This window comes from Mirounga angustirostris, unplaced genomic scaffold, assembly GCF_029215605.1.
Source record: "Mirounga angustirostris isolate CCGP_5_RB_7025 unplaced genomic scaffold, mMirAng1.0.hap1 SCAF_2, whole genome shotgun sequence".
In the NCBI taxonomy this organism is placed as follows: Eukaryota; Metazoa; Chordata; class Mammalia; order Carnivora; family Phocidae; genus Mirounga; species Mirounga angustirostris.
The window spans coordinates 5903170-5927743 of record NW_026991710.1 but is presented as its reverse complement, the minus strand read 5'-3'; the positions used below and the strand labels follow the sequence as shown (position 1 = coordinate 5927743).

Sequence of the window (24574 nt, the reverse complement as noted above, 5' to 3'; positions counted from 1 at the left end):
GTTTTGAGTTGAATATCCCTGATGGCTGGTGATATTTTCAGGTATCTTGTGGCCATTTGTATGTCTTCTTTGGAAAACTGTCTACTCAGGTCCTTTGTCCATTTTTTAAATTGGATTACTTGTTTGCCCCCCCCCCCACTTTTTTTGCTATTGAGTTTATAGAAATTCTTTATGTACTTTGAATAATAACCCCTTATCAGATATATGGTTTGCAAATATCTCCCCCCATTCCATAATTGTCTTTCATTTGATTGATGGTTTCCTGTGCTGTGCAGAGCTTTTTAGTTTCATATAGTCTCATGTGTTTGTTTTTCTTTTGTTGCTTGTGCAGCAACCAAAGACTCAGTGACTTGGTGTTTGTGGGAAGTGCCAGGCACCGCACAGTCTGTGGGTATGATATGAGGTGCAGTCTGCGCCCAAATATAAATGGGAGCATCTCCCAGTACTCTAAGGGCAGACATTCATGCAGGTGGATTGAAACAGACTCAGAAACACCTGTGCATCCCTCAGAAAGAGGGAGAAAGATGCATCTTGCTAAGAGCAGCAACTTTTAGAATGTGCATGAAATCAAAACTCTCATATCCAGCCTGGACAAATACAGCACCACATGTGTTTCTCACCATGGAGATGGTCTTTATTGGACTTTTATCACCTTTAAACGAAAGAGTGGTTCCCATCAGCACTATGTAATTATGAACTTTACAGATACACTTTATCTGGCAGTGAAATTTCTTTAAAAATGAAAGTTAACTATAAGGAAAGTTTGTGGTGGGAGAGGGTATGAAATAGAAGCCTGGCTAAATGTAAGCAGATTCCCATCAAAAAAGAAAAATGTTACCAGTACTCCGTTAAAGCACTAATACAAACCTATTGTTTTGCTTGTTCTCAGACTAGACGTTCATACAAGAGACGCGGGTTTGGCCTTTTCTTCTCAGGGATCCAATAAACATGCTTGTGTATCTAACCATCCTGGCAAGACAAAACCAGGGGGAAATGAAAGCAAAGCTCCTAATTGTTTTCCAAGTAGGTTCTGGGAGAGGAGCAGAAGTCCTGTTTTCCAGAAGGTGGAGAGACGTGACAGCTTCCGATGCTATAGTAACAGGGAGGCCTGGTGAGGGGCGTGGCTTTAGCCTATGGTGTCTGGGCAGCTGATGTAACTGTGGTCCCCTTGCGCTCTCTCTCTCCGGTCAGGACTGCCCTATTTCTGACCGTCTGGCAGGACCGTGGTCACTGGGATTGGGTATTCCAATGCATTGCAGTCATCCGAGAGGAACACCAAATCCTGAAAAAGATGTGCAATAAGCAAGAATGTTACTGAATGTCACCCCACAGCCCAGACATAACTAGAGGACTCCTGGTTATCTCCAAAGACTGTTCAGTTCTTTCCTTTTGTGTGAAAACTTTCCATTCCTTATTCTCCCAAGGAGAACTGGCCCCGTCTTCACGTTCCTGTAGAACATGATATAATACTGCATTATAAATATAAATAATACTGTATTATAATTATATCTTCTTCCTGTCTTCCCTCTGCAGACCAAGGGGAGAGGGAGTGAGGAGGGCAATGGGTGTGGGGAGGAAATCTGTAAGAAACCTTAGATGCATGAACAAATAAATTAAACTCAATAGCTAATTATTTATCCTGATGACTTACTCTGGGCCAGGCCTGGTGCTAGGAATTCTATGTATGGTCACTCTGCTAGGTTTCTTAGGATCAAGGGACTTACTGAAACAGCCCCTCCTCACACACATGCTCAGGGTGTACTTTTTATCCTTCCAACGATGGCGTGAGGTGGGCATAATTATGTCTCCAGTTCACAAATGAGGGAACTGTGGTTCAGAGAGGTGACGAATTGCTCCCATCAGGGAAGCAGGAAGACAGACGGGAGCTCAGGTCTGTCTGATGCTGAAGCCTGTGCCTTTGGGATCCCATGACTCTGCTTTTTTTGGTAGTGCTGATTTTCTGCATTTTTCTGTCTCCTTCCCCTCTTCTATGGGAAGCCTCCTATCACAGAGCATCTGAAGCCCTTCTTTTTTTTTTTTTAATTTTATTATGTTATGTTAGTCACCATACAATACATAATTAGTTTTTGATGTGGTGATCCACAATCCATTGTTTTCATATAACACCCAGTGCTCCATGCAGTACGTGCCCTCCTTAATACCCATCACCGGGCTAACCAATCCCCCCGTCCCCCCTCCCCCCCTCCCCTCTAAAACCCTGTTTGTTTCTCAGAGTCCATAGTCTCTCATGGTTCATCTCTCCCTCCAATTTCCCCTCCACTTCATTTTTCTTCCTTCTCCTAATGTCCTCCATGCTATTCCTTATGTTCCACAAATAAGTGAAACCATATGATAATTGACTTTCTCTGCTTGACTTATTTCACTTAGCATAATCTCCTCCAGTCCCATCCATGTTGATGTAAAAGTTAGGTATTCCTCCTTTCTGATGGCTGAGTAATATTCCGTTGTATAGAAGCCCTTCTTTTAGAAAGTCTCCTCCGACTAGTCTCCTCCTCCTCCGTTCCTCCTAGAAAGTCTCTTCCGACCCTGGCACTCTGGAGCTCCCTGAATTCATGGCCCTCTCCCCCCAAACCTCTACTCCATTTGGCTCCTAGCAGAGTCTGTTTTATATGGTTAGCATGTGGTCCTGGGTGTTGTCCCCACACCAGTGTGAGCTCATGGAAGGGAGGGCCTAGGGCTTTGGGAGCTGGAAGCACCCCAAAATGTTTCTCTTCCTCCTCCTCATCTCCCCACACCCCCAGACTTCCTCTTTTAAAAGCCCTGAGCATCTTGGGTCATAACAAGCAGAAAAGGTATTTTCAGTAGTGTCACTTACTCTCCTGCAGAATGAGTTCAGGATGGTGTACAGTTTCCGCACTTTGTCCTTCAAGGCATCCACCTGGGCCACCTTCCAGCACTGGGACGATGCCACGAAGTCCCGCAGCTTGGCCAGCACACAGTAATTCTGGGAGTGGACAGCAGGGAGGGCATCGTGGGGGAGGTCAGTGGCCAGAGGGACAGGAGCTGGGGACTCCTGCATCCTTCCGCACGGGGTCTCTCCCCACCCCCCTGCCTCCCCAGGCAGGAAGACCATCTTTTTTTTTTTTTTAAGATTTTTTATTTATTTGACCGAGAGAGAGTCAGCGAGAGAGGGAACACAAGCAGGGGGAGTGGGAGAGGGAGAAGCAGGCTTCCCGCCGAGCAGGGAGCCTGACACGGGGCTCGATCCCAGGACCCTGGGATCATGACCTGAGCGAAAGGAAGGCAGATGCTTAACGACTGAGCCACCCAGACGCCCCAGGAAGACTGTCTTACGTGTATATCCAGGTAGAGTGTGGGCAGGTATCTCACACATGGCTCCTGCAGAAGGGAAGATGGGTTACGATGACACCCACAGGGATGCACCCTCAGTTGCTCACAGAAGGCTCTCTGCCACCCTCCAACAGCCAGACAGCACTAGGGCCTTCCTTGATCTGATTTGCTTACACACACACACACACACACACACACACACACACAGATTTGAATACCTATGCTTAGTCGGAAAGCCGAAATACTCTCCCCCAGAATGTTATAGCAGCAGTTACCTCTAGGTGGTAAAATGGCAAGTAATATTATTTTCTTCTTTGTCCTTTGTGCATTTTCCAACTGGTCTATAAAGTATGGTGGTCTCCCCCTTATACGTAGGGGATATAGTCCAGGGCCCCAGTGGGTGCACGAAACCATAAATTGTACTGAACCCTATATATAGTATGTTTGTTCCTATACATACATACAAACCTAGATAAAGCCTAATTTATAAATCAGGCACAATTAAGAGATTAACAACAATTACTACTAATCAACTAGAACAATTATAACAACGTACTATCATAAAAGTTATGTGAATGTGACCTCTCTCTCTCAAAATCTCTTCCTGTACTGTACTCACTCTTCTTGTGATGATTTGTGATGATAAAGTGCCACGTGAGGAGATGAGTGACGTAGGCATGTGATGTAGGGTTAGGCTACCACTGACCTTCTGACCACGTCAGAAGGGGGCTCATCTGCTTCCGGGTCACTGTGGACCGCGGATAGGGGGGCCTACTATGTATGCCTTTTATAATTAGGAAAAACATACACATTATTTAAGTTTTAAAAGAAAAGAAAAGATGTTAGGGTATCATAACCCCACATCTGAGAAACATTACATTTTGTTTGAAGCGTTTACAAGGGGTGAAGAGACACTTTTAGACACTTTTAAATTTTATCAAAGCTTTTTTTTAAGTGGGAGAGTGGCAGAGGGAGAAACAGAATCTTAAGCAGATTTCCAGCTGAGCTCAGAGCCCGACGCGGGGCTCAATCTCATGCCCCTGAGATCATGACCTGAGCTGAAATCAAGAGTTGTATGCTCAACCAACTGAGCCCCCCTGTCCCCAGGCGCCCCAAATTGTATCAAAGCTTTTAATGAAGTTTAATTCGTTTGTTTCTATCCTGGATAAGCAGCCAGGGGGGCCTGGGTTCTGGTTCTGGGCAACCCCTCCGGAACCTGCCTCCCTGAGCCGTGGGTCTGCTTGTGAAAAGAGCAGCGCTTACAGTGCTCACATTCCTGGGGTGTCCCCTGCCCAGCACTGTGCCTACCACGTCTCAATCACGCCTTCCCCCTCGCAGCTCCCGAAGCTGGTGGCGGGCACTGGACCAGCCCTTTCACAGCTCAGCACACAGAGATGCAGGGGCTGAGCTGTCTGCCCAGGGTAAACAGCAGTAAGGGGAGGGCACGTCCTGGGGGGGTCCCCCCTTAGCTCTCACTCATAATCACCAGGCTTCCGAAGAGAATAACCTTAATTCTGTGTTCCTCCTTAACTCAGGAGTTCCAGGCTCCTCGGCAAGGTTTTGCTTTTTCCTTTTTTTTTTCTTTTACATTTTACAACAGACCCTCTGGTTGTTGCTGGCAAGTTACCAACAAAGACAAGGCATTGTGATGTCTCTGATAGATTTTCCTTGTATTTAAAAAAAGATGCAAACCACTGTCATTCGTATTTAATAGGATGGGAATAAAATGCAAACCCTTGAGATTAACATTGGCCAGAAAAGAAAAACAGTGTTTTTTTTTTTTTTTCCTGGTCCAAAGGCAAGTTTTGGAGAACTGGGTTTGAATTGAACCTCCTGGTCCGCGGAGGGCAGCGGGAGGGGACTCACCGAGGGCTCCATGGCCTGCAGGCTCTGGAAGTCACCAGTGACCTCCCGGCTCAGGCTCAGCATCCTGGAGTAGCAGGTCGGGGGAGCCGGCTTCGAGGAGGGGGGCCCGGCCAGAAGCAACAGCAGGGCGAGCAGCCTGGGCGTCATGGTACAGAGGCAGGCTCACTGCGTCCTGTGGCCGATGGCAGGCACCCCTTTAATAAAGCAGCGGCTTGGGGGTGGTCCTCCACGCCTCCTCCGTCCGCTTCCTGTGGGGCCCAGCCAAGGCCATCCAGCACGCCCGCCTGGCCCTGGACACTGGATCCTTTCAGACCTAAAGCTCCCCCCACCCCCCGCCCCCGTGTGAGAGGAGGGGCTGCTTGGGGGTGTGTGGGACACCTGGAAGGGACGCGCAGGCCCTTCCTCTCCCACACTTCCAATAGAAGTTTCTCTCCGGGCAGGGGCTTTCCAGAAATGGTAGGACCGGGTGATGAGGGGGCAGGGGACAAGAGTAAGACAAGGATGGATGAGGGGTGGGCAGTCAGGCTCTGCAGTTAGAATGGGGACCCTGTCGTAAACCAGAACAGAAGTGGGGGAGGGAAAGGGGCTGGAAGGGAGGACTGAGTGCCAGGGATCCAGGGCTTGGGGTCAGGCAGCCTGGTGTCAGCGTCCACCCACCACTGACCACCCAGCAGGAGCTTGGGCAGTCATTTTCCCTTTGAGCAGCTGTGTCTCTGCATCTGGAAGTGGGGCTCATGCTGGTGCATGTGGTTGGCGGGGGATGTGTGAGCATCCCCCACCCTGAAGCCCGGCCACTTCAAGCCCCCGGCACAGGCCCCAGTACAAAACAGACGCTCAGGAAGGGCTGGTTCTCCAAATGTGCGGCTCTTTTAGTGACTAGGCTCTGCACGCAGGGCTCGGTACAGACAACCAGTTAAAAGATAAGCTCTCTCCTTAGATGCTCAGTGCAGCGCATGGTTGCCCACTTCCGGTGATGCCCTTGGGCAGGTTTCTTGGCTCTTTCCTCCCTTTCGTTATATGTGCAATGGGGATGATAAAAGCACCTAGCTCAGAGGCCCGTAGTGAGGAATAAAAGACGCCGAGCTAATGTCAGAGTCTCCATTCCCACATGTGACCTTGTGAGGCAGCTACCCCAGGAACAGTCCCATTTTCCAGGTGAGAAAATGGAGGCTCAGAGAGTTCCAGCAACTTGTCCAAGGTCACGAAGCTGGAGGTGAACGGGTCCAGACAGGACTTTGTGCCCTGTCCTCATCCATCCTTCTATTCCCCTGTGAGGATCGAGACCCTCAGAGTCAGAGATGAGTTGGGGTCCCTGGGCTGCCCAAGCAAGACTAAGGAACCATCAAGGACAAGGAGCTGTCAGAGAGAAGAAGAGCATCACTTGGCACCACTTCTGTGACAGTCGTCCCAGCGGTGGTCACACACGCCGTGAGCCCCCATCGGATGAGTGGGGTTATTCCCATTTCCCAGACGAGGAAGCAGAAAGTCTCAGGGGACGTGAAACTGGTCAAGATCACAAGGCTAATAAGGAACAGAAATCTGGGCCTGTGTCTGTCTGTCTGTCTCCGACCTCTCTGGCTGTGAGGGAGGGTAGGAAGGTGTGTGTCCAGCTCCAGCCTCCCCCTGCTGTGTCTGCCCTGAGAAATCCCATCCTGATCCGGTGCCCACGCAGCCCCTGTCCGTAAACAGAGTAGCGTCACTCTGGTCTCTTCCAGGCCTGAGGTTTTACTTACCTAGCTTTCTGGTGTTAAAGCCCTGGGTGGGGATCCCAGCCATGCCCCCTCTCTTTGGCAGGTGAGCGTGTGTTCTCTCAACACCTTTACTGAGATGACCTGGGGACAGTCTCTGGGGCACCCTCTTGGACAGGGCAGGACTATGTGTGTTTGGAGGGGGGGCAAGCGGCCAACAGAGAGGTGGTTTTCTTCTGGATGAAGGAGTCTCCTCACGCCCTCCATGGAGGTGCCTAGGGCGTGGGCCTCCCTGTCGGACAAGCCAGCCCAGCCAGGGATGCCAGGCCAGCTTTGAAATGCTTGGGGCTTCTGGATGGGTTCATCGAACGAGGTTCCAATTCAGGACAGGGAGGAAAAACAAGCCCATGCACCAAAACAAGTCCTTGGACCATTCAGATTGAGGGGATGTTGCCGGAAAACAGGAGTTGTCTGGGCGTTTGAAGTCGAGATAAACATGTTGCTGGGAGAGCCAGCTTCGTTTCACTTGGGATACTGTGTGTGGCTGTTGATGGAGCTTCTTGGGCAAATCGGAGGCTTCTGCTGCACCCCAAGCCCCAAACACTGAGCGGACAGGACCTCATCTCCCTCCCTTACCACTCCTTTCTCATTTCTGTTCAGCAGCCTGCAGCCAGCTGGGCAGAGCAGATCCGTAAGGAAGGTTTTGCCGAGTTAACCTGATGGTTAATCATCCTGTTACTCAGAGCAAGGCACGAGCCCGGGAGGAAGGCACAGAGCACAGCTGAATCAGCTCCACCCCAGCTGCCAGAGACCCCCTGCCCTGGGTGCGGGCAGACCTCCGGAACCCACATGTGTGTTCTGCTCACCAAGTCCTTTGCTGCTCCCTGCTTTGCACCCCCGGCCCCAGCCCCTTCCACGGCTCCTTCAGCATCAGGCTGCTCCATTTGGAAGGTGACTGTTAAAAATACAGGCAGGAATTCCCCGACAGATTAAAGTCTTTGTCTTCCTGCAAAGGTTTCTCCCATACCCCCCGTAGTGTGTTAGAGCATGAGCCCCATGTTGGTACCTCGTTATGCCAGGACAGCTGAACAGCCAGAGCTAACGAGCAGATGACTCTCAGCAGATGCCTGTCATTTTCTTATGGATTCTTTGTTGATTCACTGGATACATAGTATTTTTTTAAAGATTTTATTTATTTATTTGGGAGAGAGAGAGCGAGCATGGGGAGGGGGAGGGGCAGAGGGAGAAGCAGGCTTCCCACAGAGCAGGGAGCCCGACGCGGGGCTCGATCCCAGGACCCTGGGATCATGACCTGAGCCGAAGACAGATGCTTAACTGACTAAACCACCCAGGCGCCCCTGGGCACGCAGGATTTAATGAGAGTCTGCAGTGGGCAGGCCTGAGATGGACAGGACGGACGAGATGGTGAGTGATGGAGATGGAGCTGCTGTCCTCGTGGAGGAGAGGAAAGAGACCCATTAAGTCCCCAGAGCACATGGGGTGATGGCGGGACAGCAGACTTCAGGGCCGGCCTTGAGGAGGCTCCATCTGCCAGGTGAGGGATGCTGTGGGGAAGTGGGATGGGTGTGGAGGTGGGGGCGGGCGTGGTGCATGAGCGAGAGAGAATTTGGAAGATCCTGTTCTGGTGGCTTTGAAGACCTTGGAAGCGTCCACAGCCCAGGAACACAGGAAGCCTCCAGAGGCTGGAAAAGGCAAGGAAAAAGGTTCTCCCTTAGATCTTCCGGAAAGGAACGCAGCCCTGCCCAGACCTTGATTTTAGCCTATTGAGACCCAGGGTGGACTTCTGACTTCCAGAACTCTGAGACAGACGGTGCTGTTTTAAGCCACTCAGTTTGTGGTGATTTGCTATGCAGCCATAGGAAATTACCACGCTATCTCTCTGGGATTCAGAATAACAGAGATTAAGGTGGGAGGAACTTAGAAATGATGTCCACCAACCTGCCTTGTACTTTAGCTTCCTCCCGTCTCCCCGTCAAGTGCGCATCCAGAGTCTGCTTGCATACCTCCGTGGATGGGGAGCTCATTGCCTGCTGGAGTCACCTTCCAGGCTCACGGTGGCTCTGGCTAATGCAAATTCTTCCCAAGATGAAGGTGAGTTGTGATGACTCCCTGGTGCTGCCATCCTTAGCTTAAAACTCTGGTAACTTCTTTCCCAGAACAACCCTGTAGACCCTAAGGCCACCCTCATTCCTCAGTCTGTCCCCAAGCACTCATCACTGACCCTCCAGACAGATTCAGCTCTTTTTCAGAGCAAACATCCATCCCCATGTCTTGGACCCTTTTCTGTGGAAGTGGGCTGCAAGATTCTTTCCCACAGTCGTATCATGACTAATTTCTCACCGCCTGGAGTCCTTTCTCCTCCCAGGAAGCATCTCTAAAACAGAAATCCACTCTTGCCAGCCCCCTGTTTCAAGTTTTTCCCTGGCTCCCCGAGGCCTGGAAGACTGTCTGAGGTCTCCAACCATCCCCTCCCAGTCCTTTCCTGGTGATGATGGTGATGCGACGATGATACCTAACTCGGTTCCAAGACCAGGGCAGGTGTTAATGCAGTTATTCTATCATTATCCCTTGGGGCACCAAGGTCCAGAGAAGTTAAGGGACTTGCTCCCAATCACACAGTATTAGCAGTCACTAGGGCTCATCGTCACCATACCCAAGTGGCCGTCCCCTTTCAAATATGCCATTCCCTCTTCTTTTTTTAAATCTTTTTTTTTTTTTAAAGATTTTATTTATTTATTTGAGAGAGTGAGAGAGAGAAAGAGCACAAGAGGGGGGAGTGGGAGAGGGAGATGCAGACTCCCTGCTGAGCAGGGAGCCCGATGCGGGACTCGATCCCGGGACTCCAGGATCATGACCTGAGCCGAAGGCAGTCGCTTAACCAACTGAGCCACCCAGGCGCCCTGCCATTCCCTCTTCTTGGAGCTCCTTTCCCTCACCTCGCTTCCCTGGTTTGCTGCTTCTCACCCTTCCAGACAGAGCAGAAACGTCACTTTCTCCAGGAAGCCTGCCTTGACGCACAGAGGCTGGATTGGGTCCTTGCTGCCTGCACAGGCTCCCATGGGCCCTGTACTCTCCTCTGCTCTGCCAGGCATTGTCCACTCTGGCTGCCGTCTGCTTGCTTACCCATCCCCCACGGGCAGAGCAAGTGTCCCCTCTGTGTCTTTGTGTCCAGAGCTCGGGGCCAACACGAGCATGTGTTCAATAAACATCTTCCTCTGAGTAGCAGTGACCACCCCTTTATTCACCCTGGTGTGTGACAATGTGTTTCACACTATCTGGGACCCAGACTGGAACATAACCCTTCTTGGGAGGTTTGGTCAGAATGAGGCTGTTACTTCCTTGTTTTGGGTCCCTCTTGTGTCAGTCAGGACTGCAGGCTGCAAGTTACAGAAAACACAGCTTGAGATGCCAAAGGCTGAATTTATGGAAAGTGCAACTGGAAAGTACAGAGGTAGTGCAGTTCAGGCATGGTTTGATCTAGGGACTCAATGAAGCCATTAAGAAATCATCTTTTCCTCTCTCCCTATTCCATACTGTGATGGTCTTTTGATGTGTCAACTCTTTTAGGCTACAGTTCCCAGTTATTCAGTCAAACACATATCCAGGTGTTACTGTGAAGGTATTTGTAGGTGTGATTAAAGTCCATAATCAGTGGACTTAAAGGAAAGGAGATTATCCTAGATATTCTGGGTGGGCCTGACTCAATTAGTTGAATTATATTAAGAGCAGAACTGATAAAGAAGAAGAACTTTCCTGGAGAAGAAGAAATTTTGCCTGTGGAGCAGCTTCTGCCCATCCTGTGAGTTTTACTTTGCCTTTCCTGACAGCCTGCCCTACTATTTTGGGCTTTCTTGTCTGGCCTCCACAACTGTGTCAGCCAATTCATTATAGTAAATCCCTTACTCTGTCTTTGTTTCTGGTTCTGCTTCTTTGGTTAAACCTGCACTGACACACATGCCATCAGCTCCATCCTAAAGCCGGGTCCCCATGTGGTCACAAAGTGGCTGTCAGTAGAGTCTAGGACACATGCTATGTCATCCCCGTCCAGAGATGTAATGTCTCCCCCATGACCACTAAAGAAAGTCCTGAGCATCGTGCTGGTAGCAGACCCTGCCCTTGTTTGTCTTGTGACCTAGCACTTTCATAGTAGTCTGGGACTCCTTTTTAGCATTTTTAGATAAAGAACATTTCATCTTTTCCTTCTCACTGTTCAGACTGGCATAATCCAATAAGGGACACAGGTAACCAGGGAAAAATACTCTTTGCTCCTGGCCCAAGGGGTTATGGGAAATTCCTGAGCAGACTCGCTGTTTTCCTGACCCCTTGTTACCTGGCTTCAACACTGAATCACATCTTTCCCGAATGTTCCCTCCGTTCCTGTCCTAGGAACATGCTCATGATGGCAGAGCCAAGGTTGAAATGGCCATGGCTTGTTTCAAATCCCTGTTGCCTAATGTCCAGCCGTAGCTGACTTTGGCAGCAATAGGCGGCGCCCAGGGGCGGCTTCTGTTATGCATAAAACAGAGTCTCAGAGGTTAACATCAGAGGCTGGTGTTGGAGGCCATTTCTCTGGCAAAAGGGCCACCTCTGTGTCTCCCCACTCCCGCCTGCACTCTGAGGTCAGAAGCTGGAAGCGGGGGGTGCCTGTGGTGTCCGGACCCAGTGGTGACAGCCAGGAGGTTTTTGAGTTGAGAGTAGGTTGAGCCACTAGCCAGAACTTTGCCTCCAGGGTTCCTGTTGACATCAGTGTTCCTTTGATTAAAAGCAACACATCTCCCCCTGTTGAGGTGATGTATTTTTGAGTGTGTTACTTGCGCTCTTGGCAAACCCAAGAGGAAATTTGGCCCACATGGTCCAGAGTGAAGGAATGAAGACAAACACCAGGGCTGGGCTGTGCTTTGGGGCAGTGATTATAAAAAGAATCCCATGTTTTAGAATACAGACCCCTCTCTGAGACTCCCAAACATGGATTCAAATTTTATTGGGATACAGTGTACAGGACATGTTCTCCCAAACGTTTTCCTTGGGCCTGTTCATGCAGAAAGGACTCAGAAAAAGTCTTTCAAGAAGAATCTCAGTTGGCTTAGCAGAAAGAGCACAGGCTTTGGAGGAATACAGACTTTAAATCTCACTTCTGTTATGATGTGAACAAATGTTATTATGTGTGCAAATCTTGTCATCCCTCGTCTGCCTCTGATGCGTGGGATTTACAACATTTACTGCCGAGTTTTCATGGAGATAGAATAAACACGAAGCAACTGGGGTGACTGTAGGAGCCTTGGTGTTCCTTTTATCTTCTTTTTCTTTTCTTTTTTTTTTTTTTTTCCTGCTTGTAGACCTTGTTCTTTAACTCCATCTCAGGCCAGTTCTTAGCTCCCTGCTATGGCACTGGTGATGGGCATGGGACCCAGGGTGGACCAGTCCATGTCCTTCCCTGGGATTAATAGATGAGAACAGGGAGAAAGCTGCTCTCTCATCCCACTGAAGTCCCCACTGTGGCCTCCAGCAGTTCTGTCTCTGCTGGAGGAGCAGGCAAACCCAGAATGTGCATGAGCAGAGCTGGGAGGTAGATGGAGAGTCTGGATGGAGCTGCGTCTCTGATTCCAGTCCCAGAGACAGAGTCCTGCAATTCCTCTGTGGACTCTGTAAGCCAACTGGGCTCATTTCTGGCTGTAGACCTAGTATTGGGGTCTCCCTAGAGCTCCTTTCAGTGAGCTTTCTTCTTTCTCTTACAAATGAGAGTCCTGACTAATACGGTCCCCAACAGAGAGCCCAGCACAGAGTGGATGCTCACACTTACTGCTTTCTCTTTGGTGACTCACTACCTAATGGCAGTCATTAGTGCTGGTCACCAAAGACGTCCAGGCTCCTCTCTCCTGGCCCCATGCTGGGATGGAGCTTCCCGCCCCCTTTAAGTTACGCATGGCCATGTGAATTATTTTGTGTATCGACACATAAGAGGACATGATGTTGCTGGTTTGAAGGCAGAGGGAGCAAAATGGGAAGGAATGCAGTGGCCATCAGGAGCTGACGGTGGCCCCAGGTGGCAGCCAGCAGAGAATGGGAATTGCAGACTCACAGCCATAAGGAACTGGGTTCTGTCTCTGAATGAGCCTGGGGATGGATTCTTCCCCAGGGTCCCCAGATAGGAGCCCCGGTCTGTGAGACCCAGGCAGGAGAACCCAGCTCATTCCACCCAGACATCTGCCATCCTGAGCTGTGAGCTAATGAATGGGTGTTGTTTTCAGCCTTCAAGTTTGTGGGAATTCATTACACAGCAATAGGAAAGGAATGCACTGAGCAATACATTATTATTTGAGGTAATTCATAGAGGATTATAATTTTTCACTTAACACACAGGTAATATTCCCCATGCTGCCTTACGATGGTTTATTTGTCAATGTCTTTGTCAGACTCAGGCTTCCTGGTGGCAGGAGCTGAGCTGGTCCTCTGTGCATTCCCCAGGCAGAGAGCACAGGCCTGGACAGGAGGCTGGAAGAAGACGTGAAGGTGACACCTGGCAAAATCACGAAGCTGACGCAGCTCTTCCTCTAGCTTCTGCATCCCATTGTGCCTGGTGTGGGGACACGGGAGTGAGTAACAGAGGACAGGGATGCGGAGCTTGCTGAGTGCCTGGGCTGTGTTGGAGCACTGCGCATGCTCCCCAAGGCCATCCTCCTAAGAACCCCACTGGTAGGTTCTGGAATCCTTACATCCCTATGTTACCGATGGGACACTAGTGGGCAAGAAGTTAAGTAACTTGCTCAAGGTAACACAATTAATCAATAGTGGAGGCCAGGTTCAAACCAGACAGGCTGATTCAAATCTGTTTCTTTCTTTTTTTTTTTTTTAATTTTATTGTTATGTTAGTCACCATACAATACATCATTAGTGTTTGATGTGGTGATCCACGATCCATTGTTTTCATATAACACCCAGTGCTCCATGCAGTACGTGCCCTCCTTAATACCCATCACCAGGCTAACCCATCCCCCCTCCCTCCTCCCCTCTAGAACCCTCAGTTTGTTTCTCAGAGTCCATCGTCTCTCATGGTTCATCTCTCCCTCCAATCCCCCCCCCATTTTTCCCTTCCTTCTCCTAATGTCCTCCATGCTATTCCTTATGTTCCACAAATAAGTGAAACCATATGATAATTGACTTTCTCTGCTTGACTTATTTCACTTGTGTTTCTATCCTCCTCTCTATGCTGCCGCCTAAGACAAGGGCCTTAATAAATACTTGCCGAGGGACAGAGAAAAGACAAAAAGGAAGAAAATAATTTCCCGAGATGCCAACAAGCCGTGTGACATAGGGCAGCTCCTTACCCTATCTTAGAGCCTTAATTTCCTTGAAACATGAGGGGTGACTTCATTTAAAGTGATGTTTTGGATTTTGTCTTCATTCTAAATGTGGTGACTCATTGCTTGTAAGGGGCCAGTCATGGGAATACTGAATCCTTTCCCCCCTGGGCGGTCCGAGCCTGCTCTTGTCCCCCACCTTGCAAGGTGCTTGACCCCCGGGCTCTTAGTGTCCTCAGGCCCCTCCCAGAGTGGCGGTCATGAGGATTCAGGCAGAATGGGGCACGCTCAGTCAAGAGTAATCTCCCTTCCCAGACCCCGTCTCCTGAGCACCTGGAAAGTTCCCTGCTGCTAGCAGATAACATTGTTGTATTAGAGATTATGTTCAGAGACCCAGGTTCCCCCCGCTCCCCGATTTTGCGTACAGGACACTGAATGATTCACACAACACATTTGTTTTGAACAAGCGAACGGAATTGACTTAGCTGAACAGGTAGCTGATTGTATCAGAGTGTCATACATATAAACCAGACTTCTTTTAAATCTCAAACCTGGGACTTGCTACCTGGTTACGGCCCCTGATCTATGGAAAATCTATACCTTGGCTTCTATCTTTAATAATTCCTTTTCTAATGAAAGAGGATCCATTTCTTGTGCAATGTGGTGAGCATTTCTAGAGCTCAGCTCTATTCCCCTGTACCCGTGAAAAACAACTTTTATTGTGGCAAAATTTACATAAAATGATTTTTTTTTTTTTTACCATTTTAACCATTTTTAAGTGAACGGGTCGGTGGTATTAAGCACTTTCTCACTGTTATACGGCCATCACCACTGTCCACCTCCAGACATCTTCCCAGACTGAAGCTCTTGAACACCAAGCACCCATGTCCCCCCGACCCCAGCTCCTGGCACCCACCATCCTACTTTCCCTTAGAGGCCCAGCTTGTTTAGAGGTTGGAAATCCAACCGAAGAGCCCAACTGAGGGCTCACACTCTAGAACTGAGGGACCAGAGCATTTCTGGCTCGCAGAGGGGCTCCATGCCTGGAGTGGCTTTCACTCTCCAGCTACCTGACTTAAGCTCTCTGTTTCCTCGCCTATGAATGGAGACAGCTCCAGTGGCCCCCAGGGCTGAGAGAGGATTCAGTGGTCAATTATGCAGAGCCCTTAGCTTGGTGCAGAGTAAGCAGTGTGGGTTGGCGGCTATTATTTCCGTGATTTTCAGCTCCAGGAACACAGTGCACCCTCAGCACATGCCTCCATCCAGGACCACAGAGGTGCTGGGGCCCGCCTGTCTCCACCCCAGGAACCGCCCCAGACGTGCGCCTAGCGGGGGGACGGGGAGGGTTGGTGGGCTGAATGAATACACGATGCCCTTTGTTGCGCCCCAACGTGGAAGACCACCTGGAGTCCCGTGCGGTCTACCGCCTCCGCGAACCGGCATCCCCAGCGGGGCCCTGACATCCCCTCTGCCTTCCAGCTCCCACGGCCTCCAGCTTCTGTGAAGTCAGGGTTTCCTCCCTCGGGAAGCTCTCTGAGTGCTTTGGCCTCTCTCCTTTCAGGAAGCCTCTGAGCCAACACACACCCCGGGCAGGAAGTGGGCGCGAGGAACTGAACCCTCAGGCGGAAAGCATTTCAGAAACTGGCTCAGCCGCCTGGTTGCTGGCACGGTGAGCAGGGTCAAGCATGCCCTCCTGCTTTTTTTTTCCTCTTTCTTTGAATAGTTCCCTTTCTCCTTCAGGAGGAGGCCCTCGTTTCCAAGAGGGGGGCTTTGCTCCTGCCATAGCGCAAGGAAAGTTAGAGAGGAGATACCATTCCTGAGCATCTGTGGCTGCCTCTTCCAGTGCTTTCTCCCTTGACAGCCTTCCTGAGAGATGAGCCCCCGATCCCCATCTACACTCAGAGCTCCGAGGCTCAAAGTCACGCTGCTGGCCACAAAACCCGGGTCTTCTGAATCCCAGAGCTGATGCTCTTCACGGTGTGGGATGTCTGTATATGGTCTTCACTTGCGGGCTGCGTATTCTTATCACCGACTTCCAAAAGACATGGGGTGTTCTGCGAATTGAGCCAACGTCACTGTAGCACAGGGGATGCGAGACCATAAACATAGTATAAAATTATACCACTGAAATGTTTCAAAACAAAGAAGGAAACTGGCAAAAAATCGGATGGCGGAATATGCTTCCAGACAGGTCACTGAGAAAGCACGCTGTTACATAGATCTTCCTAATTCCATTTCAGCTAGATGGGGAGTTAGACTCTTATTTGGTTGCTTATTCATTTGTTCAGCAGAGATTTTTTCGGCAGCAACTGTGCCTCTTACAACTACAGAATTAGCCTTTTGACAAATAAGCCAGAAAAATGTATGGAAATTCTTAGTCTTAGGGAGCGCACTGTAATAATATCCTCTTATATGTAGGTATCAAATGTTTTTAAAACATGCATCTGAAACATGTCATTTTCCCTCTGACACCTAGGCTCCTGGCATGCTGTTCCCTGCCTGGAAAACCCTTCCCTGCTCCAAGCCCTACTGCAATCAGGCTCAGACTACTGGACATCAGGATAGTCTGTTTCCTGACAAAGTATTTTCTGACTCCAAGCAAGACAAGCCGCCTGCTGTGTTCTCCCCTAGAGTCTTGCACTTACGTGTCCTAACACAAGTCACAGACTTTTGCTTGCTTACTGTTCTGCCCCGTTTTACACCTCCTCTGCTGCTCACGGCTGGGTTCTGAGCACCCCACAATAGGGATTGACTCCAGAAATATTTTATGCGTTCCCTTCCTCCCATATATCTGAAGAATGCAGAGCAGAACAAATTTTATCAGTGACTTTTATAAGTACCACACTCCTACAGGGCTTCCTGACACAGCTCTCATTTCCACTACTGACGCCACTAAGGTCTTACCCGATGCCTTGTAAAACTGCATCATCACACTTAAAAACAACTTTGTGTCCATGTCAGGTATTTTGCAGAGTAATCTGCACATTTTCCTGCAGAGTAATCCGCATAGGAGCCATCACTCAAAATGAAGCAAAATGAAGCTGTCCTCACAACTTCACACTCATCCAGCTGATTCTTAAGGTGGCCCCAGCCCTTGATCGGGAGGTAGGCTGGAGGGGCGTTTGGGGTTCTCGCCCAGGCCCCATCATCAGACTCTGGCTCTAGATGCACTTTGCAGCCTCATCACAGAAGTCTTCAGTAGGCTTGGTAGCAAGAGGCGTAGTGAACTTTTTCTCCTGCTGGTGTCTGCTTTCCCCTCCCTGGCCACCACCAACTCCCCTCCACTGATGCTAGACATGGATTTTTGTGCTTAGATTTGAATTTGGTTATAGAATCCCAGGAGCACTTCCACAGATGTCTCCAAATGTCTGCCTCCATTTCCAGATGCCACTTGGGAGACATTTTAGTGCATGGCTGAGTACTTGGAATTTGGACCTTGAGAGCCTCGGCTTGATCGCTCACCAGCTATGGGATTTCAGAATGAAGCTCTTCATGTCACCAGTAGATCGCAAGCACCACACATCTTTCCTTCGTGATTTGATTTACAGGAGCTGGAAGTGCCCACTTCGTGGTAGGTCTGCACCCATGTTCACCAAAGAAGTGAGTGGATGAACCAGTTCCTGAGCCTTACGGTTTACGTGTTAAAGAGGGAGAGATGGTCTCTATAGGATGGTTAACATAGTTAAATGAATGTTTGTAACAAGCTTTTTATGACACTTGGCACACGATAATTGCTCAGTGAATGGAAAAATGGTGACTAATGTTCTCAGTTGCTCGTAGGGACTGGAGCAGTGAAAGCAGACCACGCAGATGGCGGAAAAGGGGACGATGCTCCCCGTGTCCATGGTGCCTGACCATGCGATGTCCTCAGGGCTGCAGGCAGGTAGAGGAGGAAGTCTGCACTTTGTCGAGGTTGGAGAATAGAGTGGGGGCATTTCCAGATGCAAGATGGCTGAGGGGATGCTTGGGGCTGGGTAGGGGTCCCTGTTGGTTTGCAACCCTCTCCAGAGCTTCCCGGGTATGATCTGAAACTGGCCCCCCTACACAGAGGTCGGGGAGGGGTGGAAGAGAAGCAGGCCACTCCAGGGTGGTAGTGGCAGTTTTAATAAGCAAGGGATCTTCCATACGAGGCTTGTCTTGGGCAGCAGTAAGACGAATGGATCCTGGCATCCATCCATCAAATCTTAAGTTTGTATAGAGAGGCCTTAACTAGGTTCAGTTCTGTATATCATGCAGGTGTTTTCAACACCACATCACTAGCTCGAAGCTTTGTCCTCCGAGCAGCCTGTAGGAGCAGAGCAGGGAAGGCAAGAAGAACCCCCATATCAAGGACAGGGGAGGGGATGAGGAGCCTCTGAGTGCCCCGGTCCACCTCAGGGGTCAACCTTTAGCTCAGTGGTCATTCTTCTCGATGACCTTCTCCACAGTCCCCCAGTCAGGGAAGAGAGGCTGGCTATTCCCAGCAGAGACTTAGACTCATAGTCACTGAGCTAAAGGATCTTTGAAAATATTTGTATTCAAAGTGTACAAAATTACAATGTATTTGCATCAGAAACACAAATTAAAGTAACTGTACAAATTTTTAAAAAGTATTCTTCATGAATGTTTTCAGTTACTTTTCTCCTATAATATTCAAAATTCTCTATTGAAACTAAGAGGCAGAATATACATCAAATGGAAGAATGAAAAATTTAAATAAAAGTTTTGTCGATCAAAATGGATTTATTTCTTTGAAAATGTAATGAAATCCCATCGAGTATTTTTACAAAATAAAACTATTGGCAAATCAAGGGTTCAATGTCCATCTAGTTGCCAACATAAAGAATCTGTATCACCCTTCAAATGAATTTTATCTAGACTTACCATATCCAGCTATAATCATAAGATGAATTTTAATAATGCAAAATGTTCCCAAACCATCCGTGCAATTTGTGCCAGTACCTGGCAGGTTCATGAGTGCCCCTGGATCTACTTACTGGAACCAAAAGGAAGCAAGACAAGGATACTCTGCACTGCAGGAAAACGCTACTTTGTTATGCAAGAATCTACAGCATCAGTGCACTCCAGAGCAGAGAGGCTGCACATTGTTAATTAACTCATTTGTCTTTTCTTGAAACGAAATCTTTAAGCTGCTCAAATCCTCCTCACACTTTAAAGCAGTGTCTGTCTCTAAAGTTGGCAGCAAAACTTACAAATCTTGGAAGCATTTGGGTGCAGCCACACTTTGCTATCAGGAGATCAATGCCAAGAAGCGTTCCCAGGGTCCTGAACTGTGGCTAGGACCCTGGGACATGCTGTGCCAGGGCCCAGGGACAGAGGCCCCCACGAGTTCTTTCACACCCCAAGAGCGTGTTTATGATTTGCAGGCCCTCTGAAGAGTGGGAGGGTCCAGCGCAGGAGCCCCTCTTGCCTTGGCCGAAGGGGATACATTCTTTTCTACCAGATTCTGATTGACGGTAGCTACTGCATTCTGGGATCAGTGTATTTCAGCTTGACTGGGTGATAAAGGTGCTTTCAGTTCTTTACAGTACTTCTCACCTCCTGAAATATTTTGTTTTTCAAAACCAAAACAAAACAAAAAGATTACTTTATTGCCCACTTTCTTCCTTAGAATGTGAACTCTAGGAAGGGAGATTTTTTTCTTTTTTCTGTTTTCTTCCCTGCCTTGAACAGCCCGTAGTAAGTAAGACTTTGAAGAACATAGAGTGAATGACTGCAAAAATAAACCAAGGTATCTTGATGGCTCACTACCTGTCAAGGTGTGAGTCCCCTCAGAGCTCGGCATAGCACGGAGCATGAGCAAGGGATTCTGAAAGAGACTCCAATCCAGCCTTACCTGCCTTTCATTCATTCACTCACTCAGCCCATGAGCCAGCTTCTCCCCTCTCCACTAACTGGAGGGGCTTCTGCTTCCAGCAGGTGACTCAGAAGTTCCCGGGTGCTAGGCAGCGGGCGTTCCCAGACAGGTTTAAGAGCTGGTACCAAAATCTGGTTGAGTGCCGAAAGAGTTAAATTATCCCCGCTTTGGAAGAGTTGCCATTTTGCCTGTCCTGCACACAAAAGAGCAATGGAGGTCAGGGTCCCTCCACTGGAGGGTAGAGGCAATCCAGATGCCCAGCAAAGGAGCCTGGCTCAGCATACCTCTCTGGGGATGTCACCCCTCCTGCTGACCTTGGCCTTATGAGTTTCCCTTCCTCCAGTAAAGTCTGTTCCTTCACCCACATCATGTGGCTTTGTGGAACTTGCCCAAAACCTAAGTGCACCACCTTCAGGATCTACTGGGAAAAATAGTCTGTTCATCACCAACCCCCCTAACTTCTCTGCTGTCTTGAAGATTTAAGAAGAAAATGCTCTTCAATAACTTAGGCTAATGGCGGGGGTAAGTATGTAAAACTGCACATTCTAGACAGCATGATACATTCTGTGATATGAAGGTGAGCACAGTTTGGGGGGGAGCACTGAATTTGAGATAAGGACTTACTCTGTCCAGATCAATCTGAGAGGGCTTCACCAAGGAGGTGATACCTGAGTGTTCCAATCTGGACACCTTCTCTTCCTGGGTTCACTCCCTTATTCCCCTGTGAGGGTTGTTTGGGGTCACCTCCCCAATAAAACACTGGATTTATGTCCTCTTTTCAGGATTGCTTCTGGGGGGACTGGCCTAAGACTTATTGTTTCTTAAACACCAAATTGATGTCATGGCCAAGAGATTGCCATCATCCAGAGCTGTGCTCCAGAAATCCAGTTTGGAGAACAGCAGGGGGTGTGACCTCTAAAGCGCTTCCTGCTATAGCATGCCTTACTGTGCAAGGCAGGTGGGACCAAGCTGTGCTTAGAGTCTGGGCTTTTAAATAAACCTTAAGTTCAGATTCTGCATCCTACCAGCTGTGTGACCTTGGGTGATGTATGCATCTCCTGTGGCTGCCATGAAAGTACCGCAACCTGGTATAGAAATTTATTTTCTCACAGTTCTGGATGCCAGACATGAGTCCAAAATTAAAATGTCAGCAGGGTTGGTTCCTTTTGTTGGTTTCGGAGGGCGAGTCTGTTGCATGCTTCTCCCCAGCTTCTGGCGGCTGCTGGCAATTCTTCACGTTCCCTGGCTTGTAGAGACATCACTCCAATCTCTGCCACTCTCCACATGGCCTTCTCCTAGTGTGTCTCTGCCTCTAGATTTCCGTCTTATAAGAACGGTTATTGGATTAGGCCTCAATCCAGTACAACCTTCATTTAACTTAATTACAACTGCAAAGACCCTATTTCCAAATAAGGTTACGTTTACAGGTTCCAGGTCCTAGGACTTGAATATGTCTTTTGGAGGGCACAATTCAACCTATAACAGGCAAGGTGCCTAACCTCTCTGGATTCCCTTTCCTGTTTGGCAAAACAGGGATGAAAACAGGCCAGTAAGAGGACTGAATGCTAAAATATGTGTCAAATGCTCAGCCCAGATCCTGGCATACATTAAGCACTTGGTCAATGGTGGTGGGGATTACTGGTGAGTGAAGGTTATCAGCCAGAACCTCCAGAGCCCTAGGTCTACCAGATGGTCCCAGATCTTTCTAAGGCTTTGCAATAAATGAGCTGTCATGCCAGGTACTATCACACAGACATGTGGCTCACGTGGGTCAGCTCTGTCACCAACAATGATGGAAAAGCTCAGGGATTCCTTTCTCTGAGTTGGGAAATGGGGCCCAGAAGGGAAGACCTGGAGCTCATTCCCATATATTCCTGGAGGCTTAGCTGAGGTTTTCATGGAGAGAAAAAGGCATAGAACTGAGATCAAAGAGGTCAGGGTTTGAATCTCTGTGCAGCCATTTACTGTGGTTTTGTGTTCTTGGGCTAGTAACACCTCTGGGCCCTGGTTCCTTCCCCTCCCGTACCTGTGATACGTCATTCATCTTATTATCCTGGTGTGGCCAGCACCTGATACATCGTTCCTCTTATTCCCTTCAACAAACAATGCTTCTCAGATCAATTAAGAAGAAAAGATTTTATTTTGTCTTCATTTCTTCCTTCTTCAATCTTCTTCCTTCCTTTATGTAGATCTGAGTTCCTGACCCATAACCTTTTCCTTCTCGCTGAAGATCTTTGTTTAACATATTTTGTAGGGCAGGTCCCTCAGTTTCTGTTTGTCTGGGAAAGTCTGCTTCCTTCACTTTTGGGGGATAATTTTGCTAGATACAGAATTCTTGGTTGGTGGAGGTGGGAAGTGCAGAAAAGCATGAACAAATTGGAGGTCATCTGCAATCATCTACCTACTTAAACCCTCACAGCCTGTGCCTTGCTCATCACAGGAGTGGGGACTCTGCATTGCAGTTGCCATTCAACTGGACATATGTCATCGTGGTGCCTGCCCGTTACCTTTTGAATGGCTTTTTGCGTTGGGGAAGGAAGTCTCCACTTGATGAGTTCTCCTTACGTCTCCAATGGAGGAGCAGAACTCAATTTCCCAGCTCCCCTTACAGGTAGAATGGAAGCATGTGACCTAGACCCCACCAATCAGGAGCAACCAAAGGGGATTTGGCTTCAGAGGAAAGAAATTGATGGCAGCACCAATTGTACCTCCTGCTCAGCATCTCCAAAGCTGGTGCCTGGAAGCAATGGGACCACGTGTGCCGCCCGTTCAATGGCGTGTTATAATCACGGCTCCCGGCTGCATCATGTCCCATTCGATTCTCTGGACATCCCAGAGGTTGTGTAAGCTAATGAATATCTGGTCGTTTTTTTTTTTTTTTTTTTAAAGATTTTATTTATTTATTCATGAGAGAGAGAGAGGCAGAGGGAGAAGCAGGCTCCCCGCCTAGCAGGGAGCCTGATGCGGGACTTGATCCCAGGACCCTGGGATCATGACCTGAGCCGAAGGCAGACGCTTAACCGTCTGAGCCACCCAGGCGCCCATGAATATCTGTTAATACTCTCTTTTTATGCTTATCGGACCGAGGGTTCATTCTGCTCTTTTCGACATAGAATCCTGATTTTGAGTTTGTCTGTAAGTGTAACTATCTCACCTGTGACAAATACCCTTCCTGCCTATCTCAAAAGTTTGTATAATTACAATAATACAGGCTAGAGCTGCCTGAAAGCAGCGAGGTACAAAAACCACAAGGACCATGTTTGTTTTATTCTCCACTGAATGCCCAGCCCTTAGCACAGCGCCTGGAATGTAGTAGATGCTCATGAATATTGGCTGAAAAAAATGCTATAATCATCACAACTCACACTGGTAATCATCATCCTAAACACCCTGCTCCTTCTCCACACAGCAGGCCCCTTATGGTTTTGATTATGTGAATTGGGTCCAGGTGTCTCCAAAGTCAGAAAATACACTCCACAATTGTAGGCCAGACTAGAAGATGGTGATGTTTCTTGATGAGTAATCAAGTGGACCTGAGAGAGGAGGATCAGGTTCTGCCAGCAACCAATCATTTATGGACAGAAGGAACTGAAACTTGCTGCTGGTATTTTGAGGCAAAATCTTCCAAAATTCCAGGTGACAGTCACAGAAATACTTTTTATAATTATATATTAAATACCAAGGCAAGGGTGGCTTTTTAAATAGTGCACTAGAGATCTCTAGCAAGTTTGGATGTATCGTGTTGAAATTGGTATTTTGATGGACTACAGCAGAGTCGCCCAGTGGTGGGGGGCCGTCCTGCACTTGTAGGATGTTTAGTGGTCTCTCTCCACTAGAAGTCAGTAACACTGCTTCTCCCCACTCAGCCAGGACTATCACACATGTCTCCAGATGTTGACAAATGTCCCCTAGTGGGAGATCACCCCTGTTGAGAACTGTCAGGCCAGAGCAATACTTCTCATGCTACCAAACTACCAAACCAGCAGTATTTGTATGTATCATGCCTTGCTATTTGAAGTTCACAATAACATCGTAAGATAGGAAAAGTTATCCCCATTTTACAAATGAGGTAGCTGAAAGGAGATGACTTGTTCAAGCTGAGTGACCGAATAATGAATGAGTGGTTCAACAACCAGAGGTGGCTCTTCTTTGTCCCAGCTGGATCTCTAACCTCACCAGAACCCCAGGCTCCCTGCTAATAGATGAGCCATGCCTGATGAGACAGACAGAAGTAGAGGCCCCAGACTGAGGATGCTCTAAGGACTCTGAGAATGAGGTCCTCCAGGCGAACTTCCCCAAAGCAAACCAAGAGCTCCTGGCCAGGTTAAAGTCGGGGAACATAAAGATGGTTCTTTTCTCCAGACCAACTCTGGGGAGACTCTGAAGACTCGAAGCTGAAAATGTCTTCCTGTGTCAACCCGTTTCGGTGTCTACTCAGTCACAGCACTGCTTTTATTTGCCACGGCACTGTTTCTTCATTAGTTCATGAGGGTTGGCATAGGGACCTGTTCCTTTCTGTACCTGCTGGTGCG

At 48.6% G+C, this 24574-nt stretch overlaps 1 protein-coding gene and 1 long non-coding RNA gene across 8 annotated transcripts in view; one reads left to right on the top strand and one right to left on the bottom strand.

Moving 5' to 3' along the window:
- The window catches only part of LOC135363568 (uncharacterized), a 48096-nt gene that overhangs the window by 20310 nt on the left and 3212 nt on the right, over window positions 1-24574 (top strand). For 2 of the 7 annotated variants that reach the window (XR_010409275.1, XR_010409274.1), the window contains exons 2-6: window positions 7527-8421; window positions 8842-8978; window positions 13353-13580; window positions 15747-15854; window positions 16662-22880. This is a non-coding gene — a long non-coding RNA (uncharacterized LOC135363568). The remainder of the gene's footprint in view (window positions 1-7526; window positions 8422-8841; window positions 8979-13352; window positions 13581-15746; window positions 15855-16661; window positions 22881-24574) is intronic. The other 5 variants (XR_010409276.1, XR_010409279.1, XR_010409278.1 and 2 more) reach the window with 5 other exon arrangements.
- Window positions 618-5413, bottom strand: CYTL1 (cytokine like 1). Its single transcript, XM_045879487.2, has 4 exons — window positions 5179-5413; window positions 3316-3360; window positions 2837-2965; window positions 618-1282 (listed from the first exon to the last, which is right to left on the bottom strand). The coding sequence occupies exons 1-4, from the start codon at window positions 5323-5325 to the stop codon at window positions 1199-1201; spliced, it is 405 nt and encodes a 134-aa protein (XP_045735443.1). The 5' UTR covers window positions 5326-5413; the 3' UTR covers window positions 618-1198.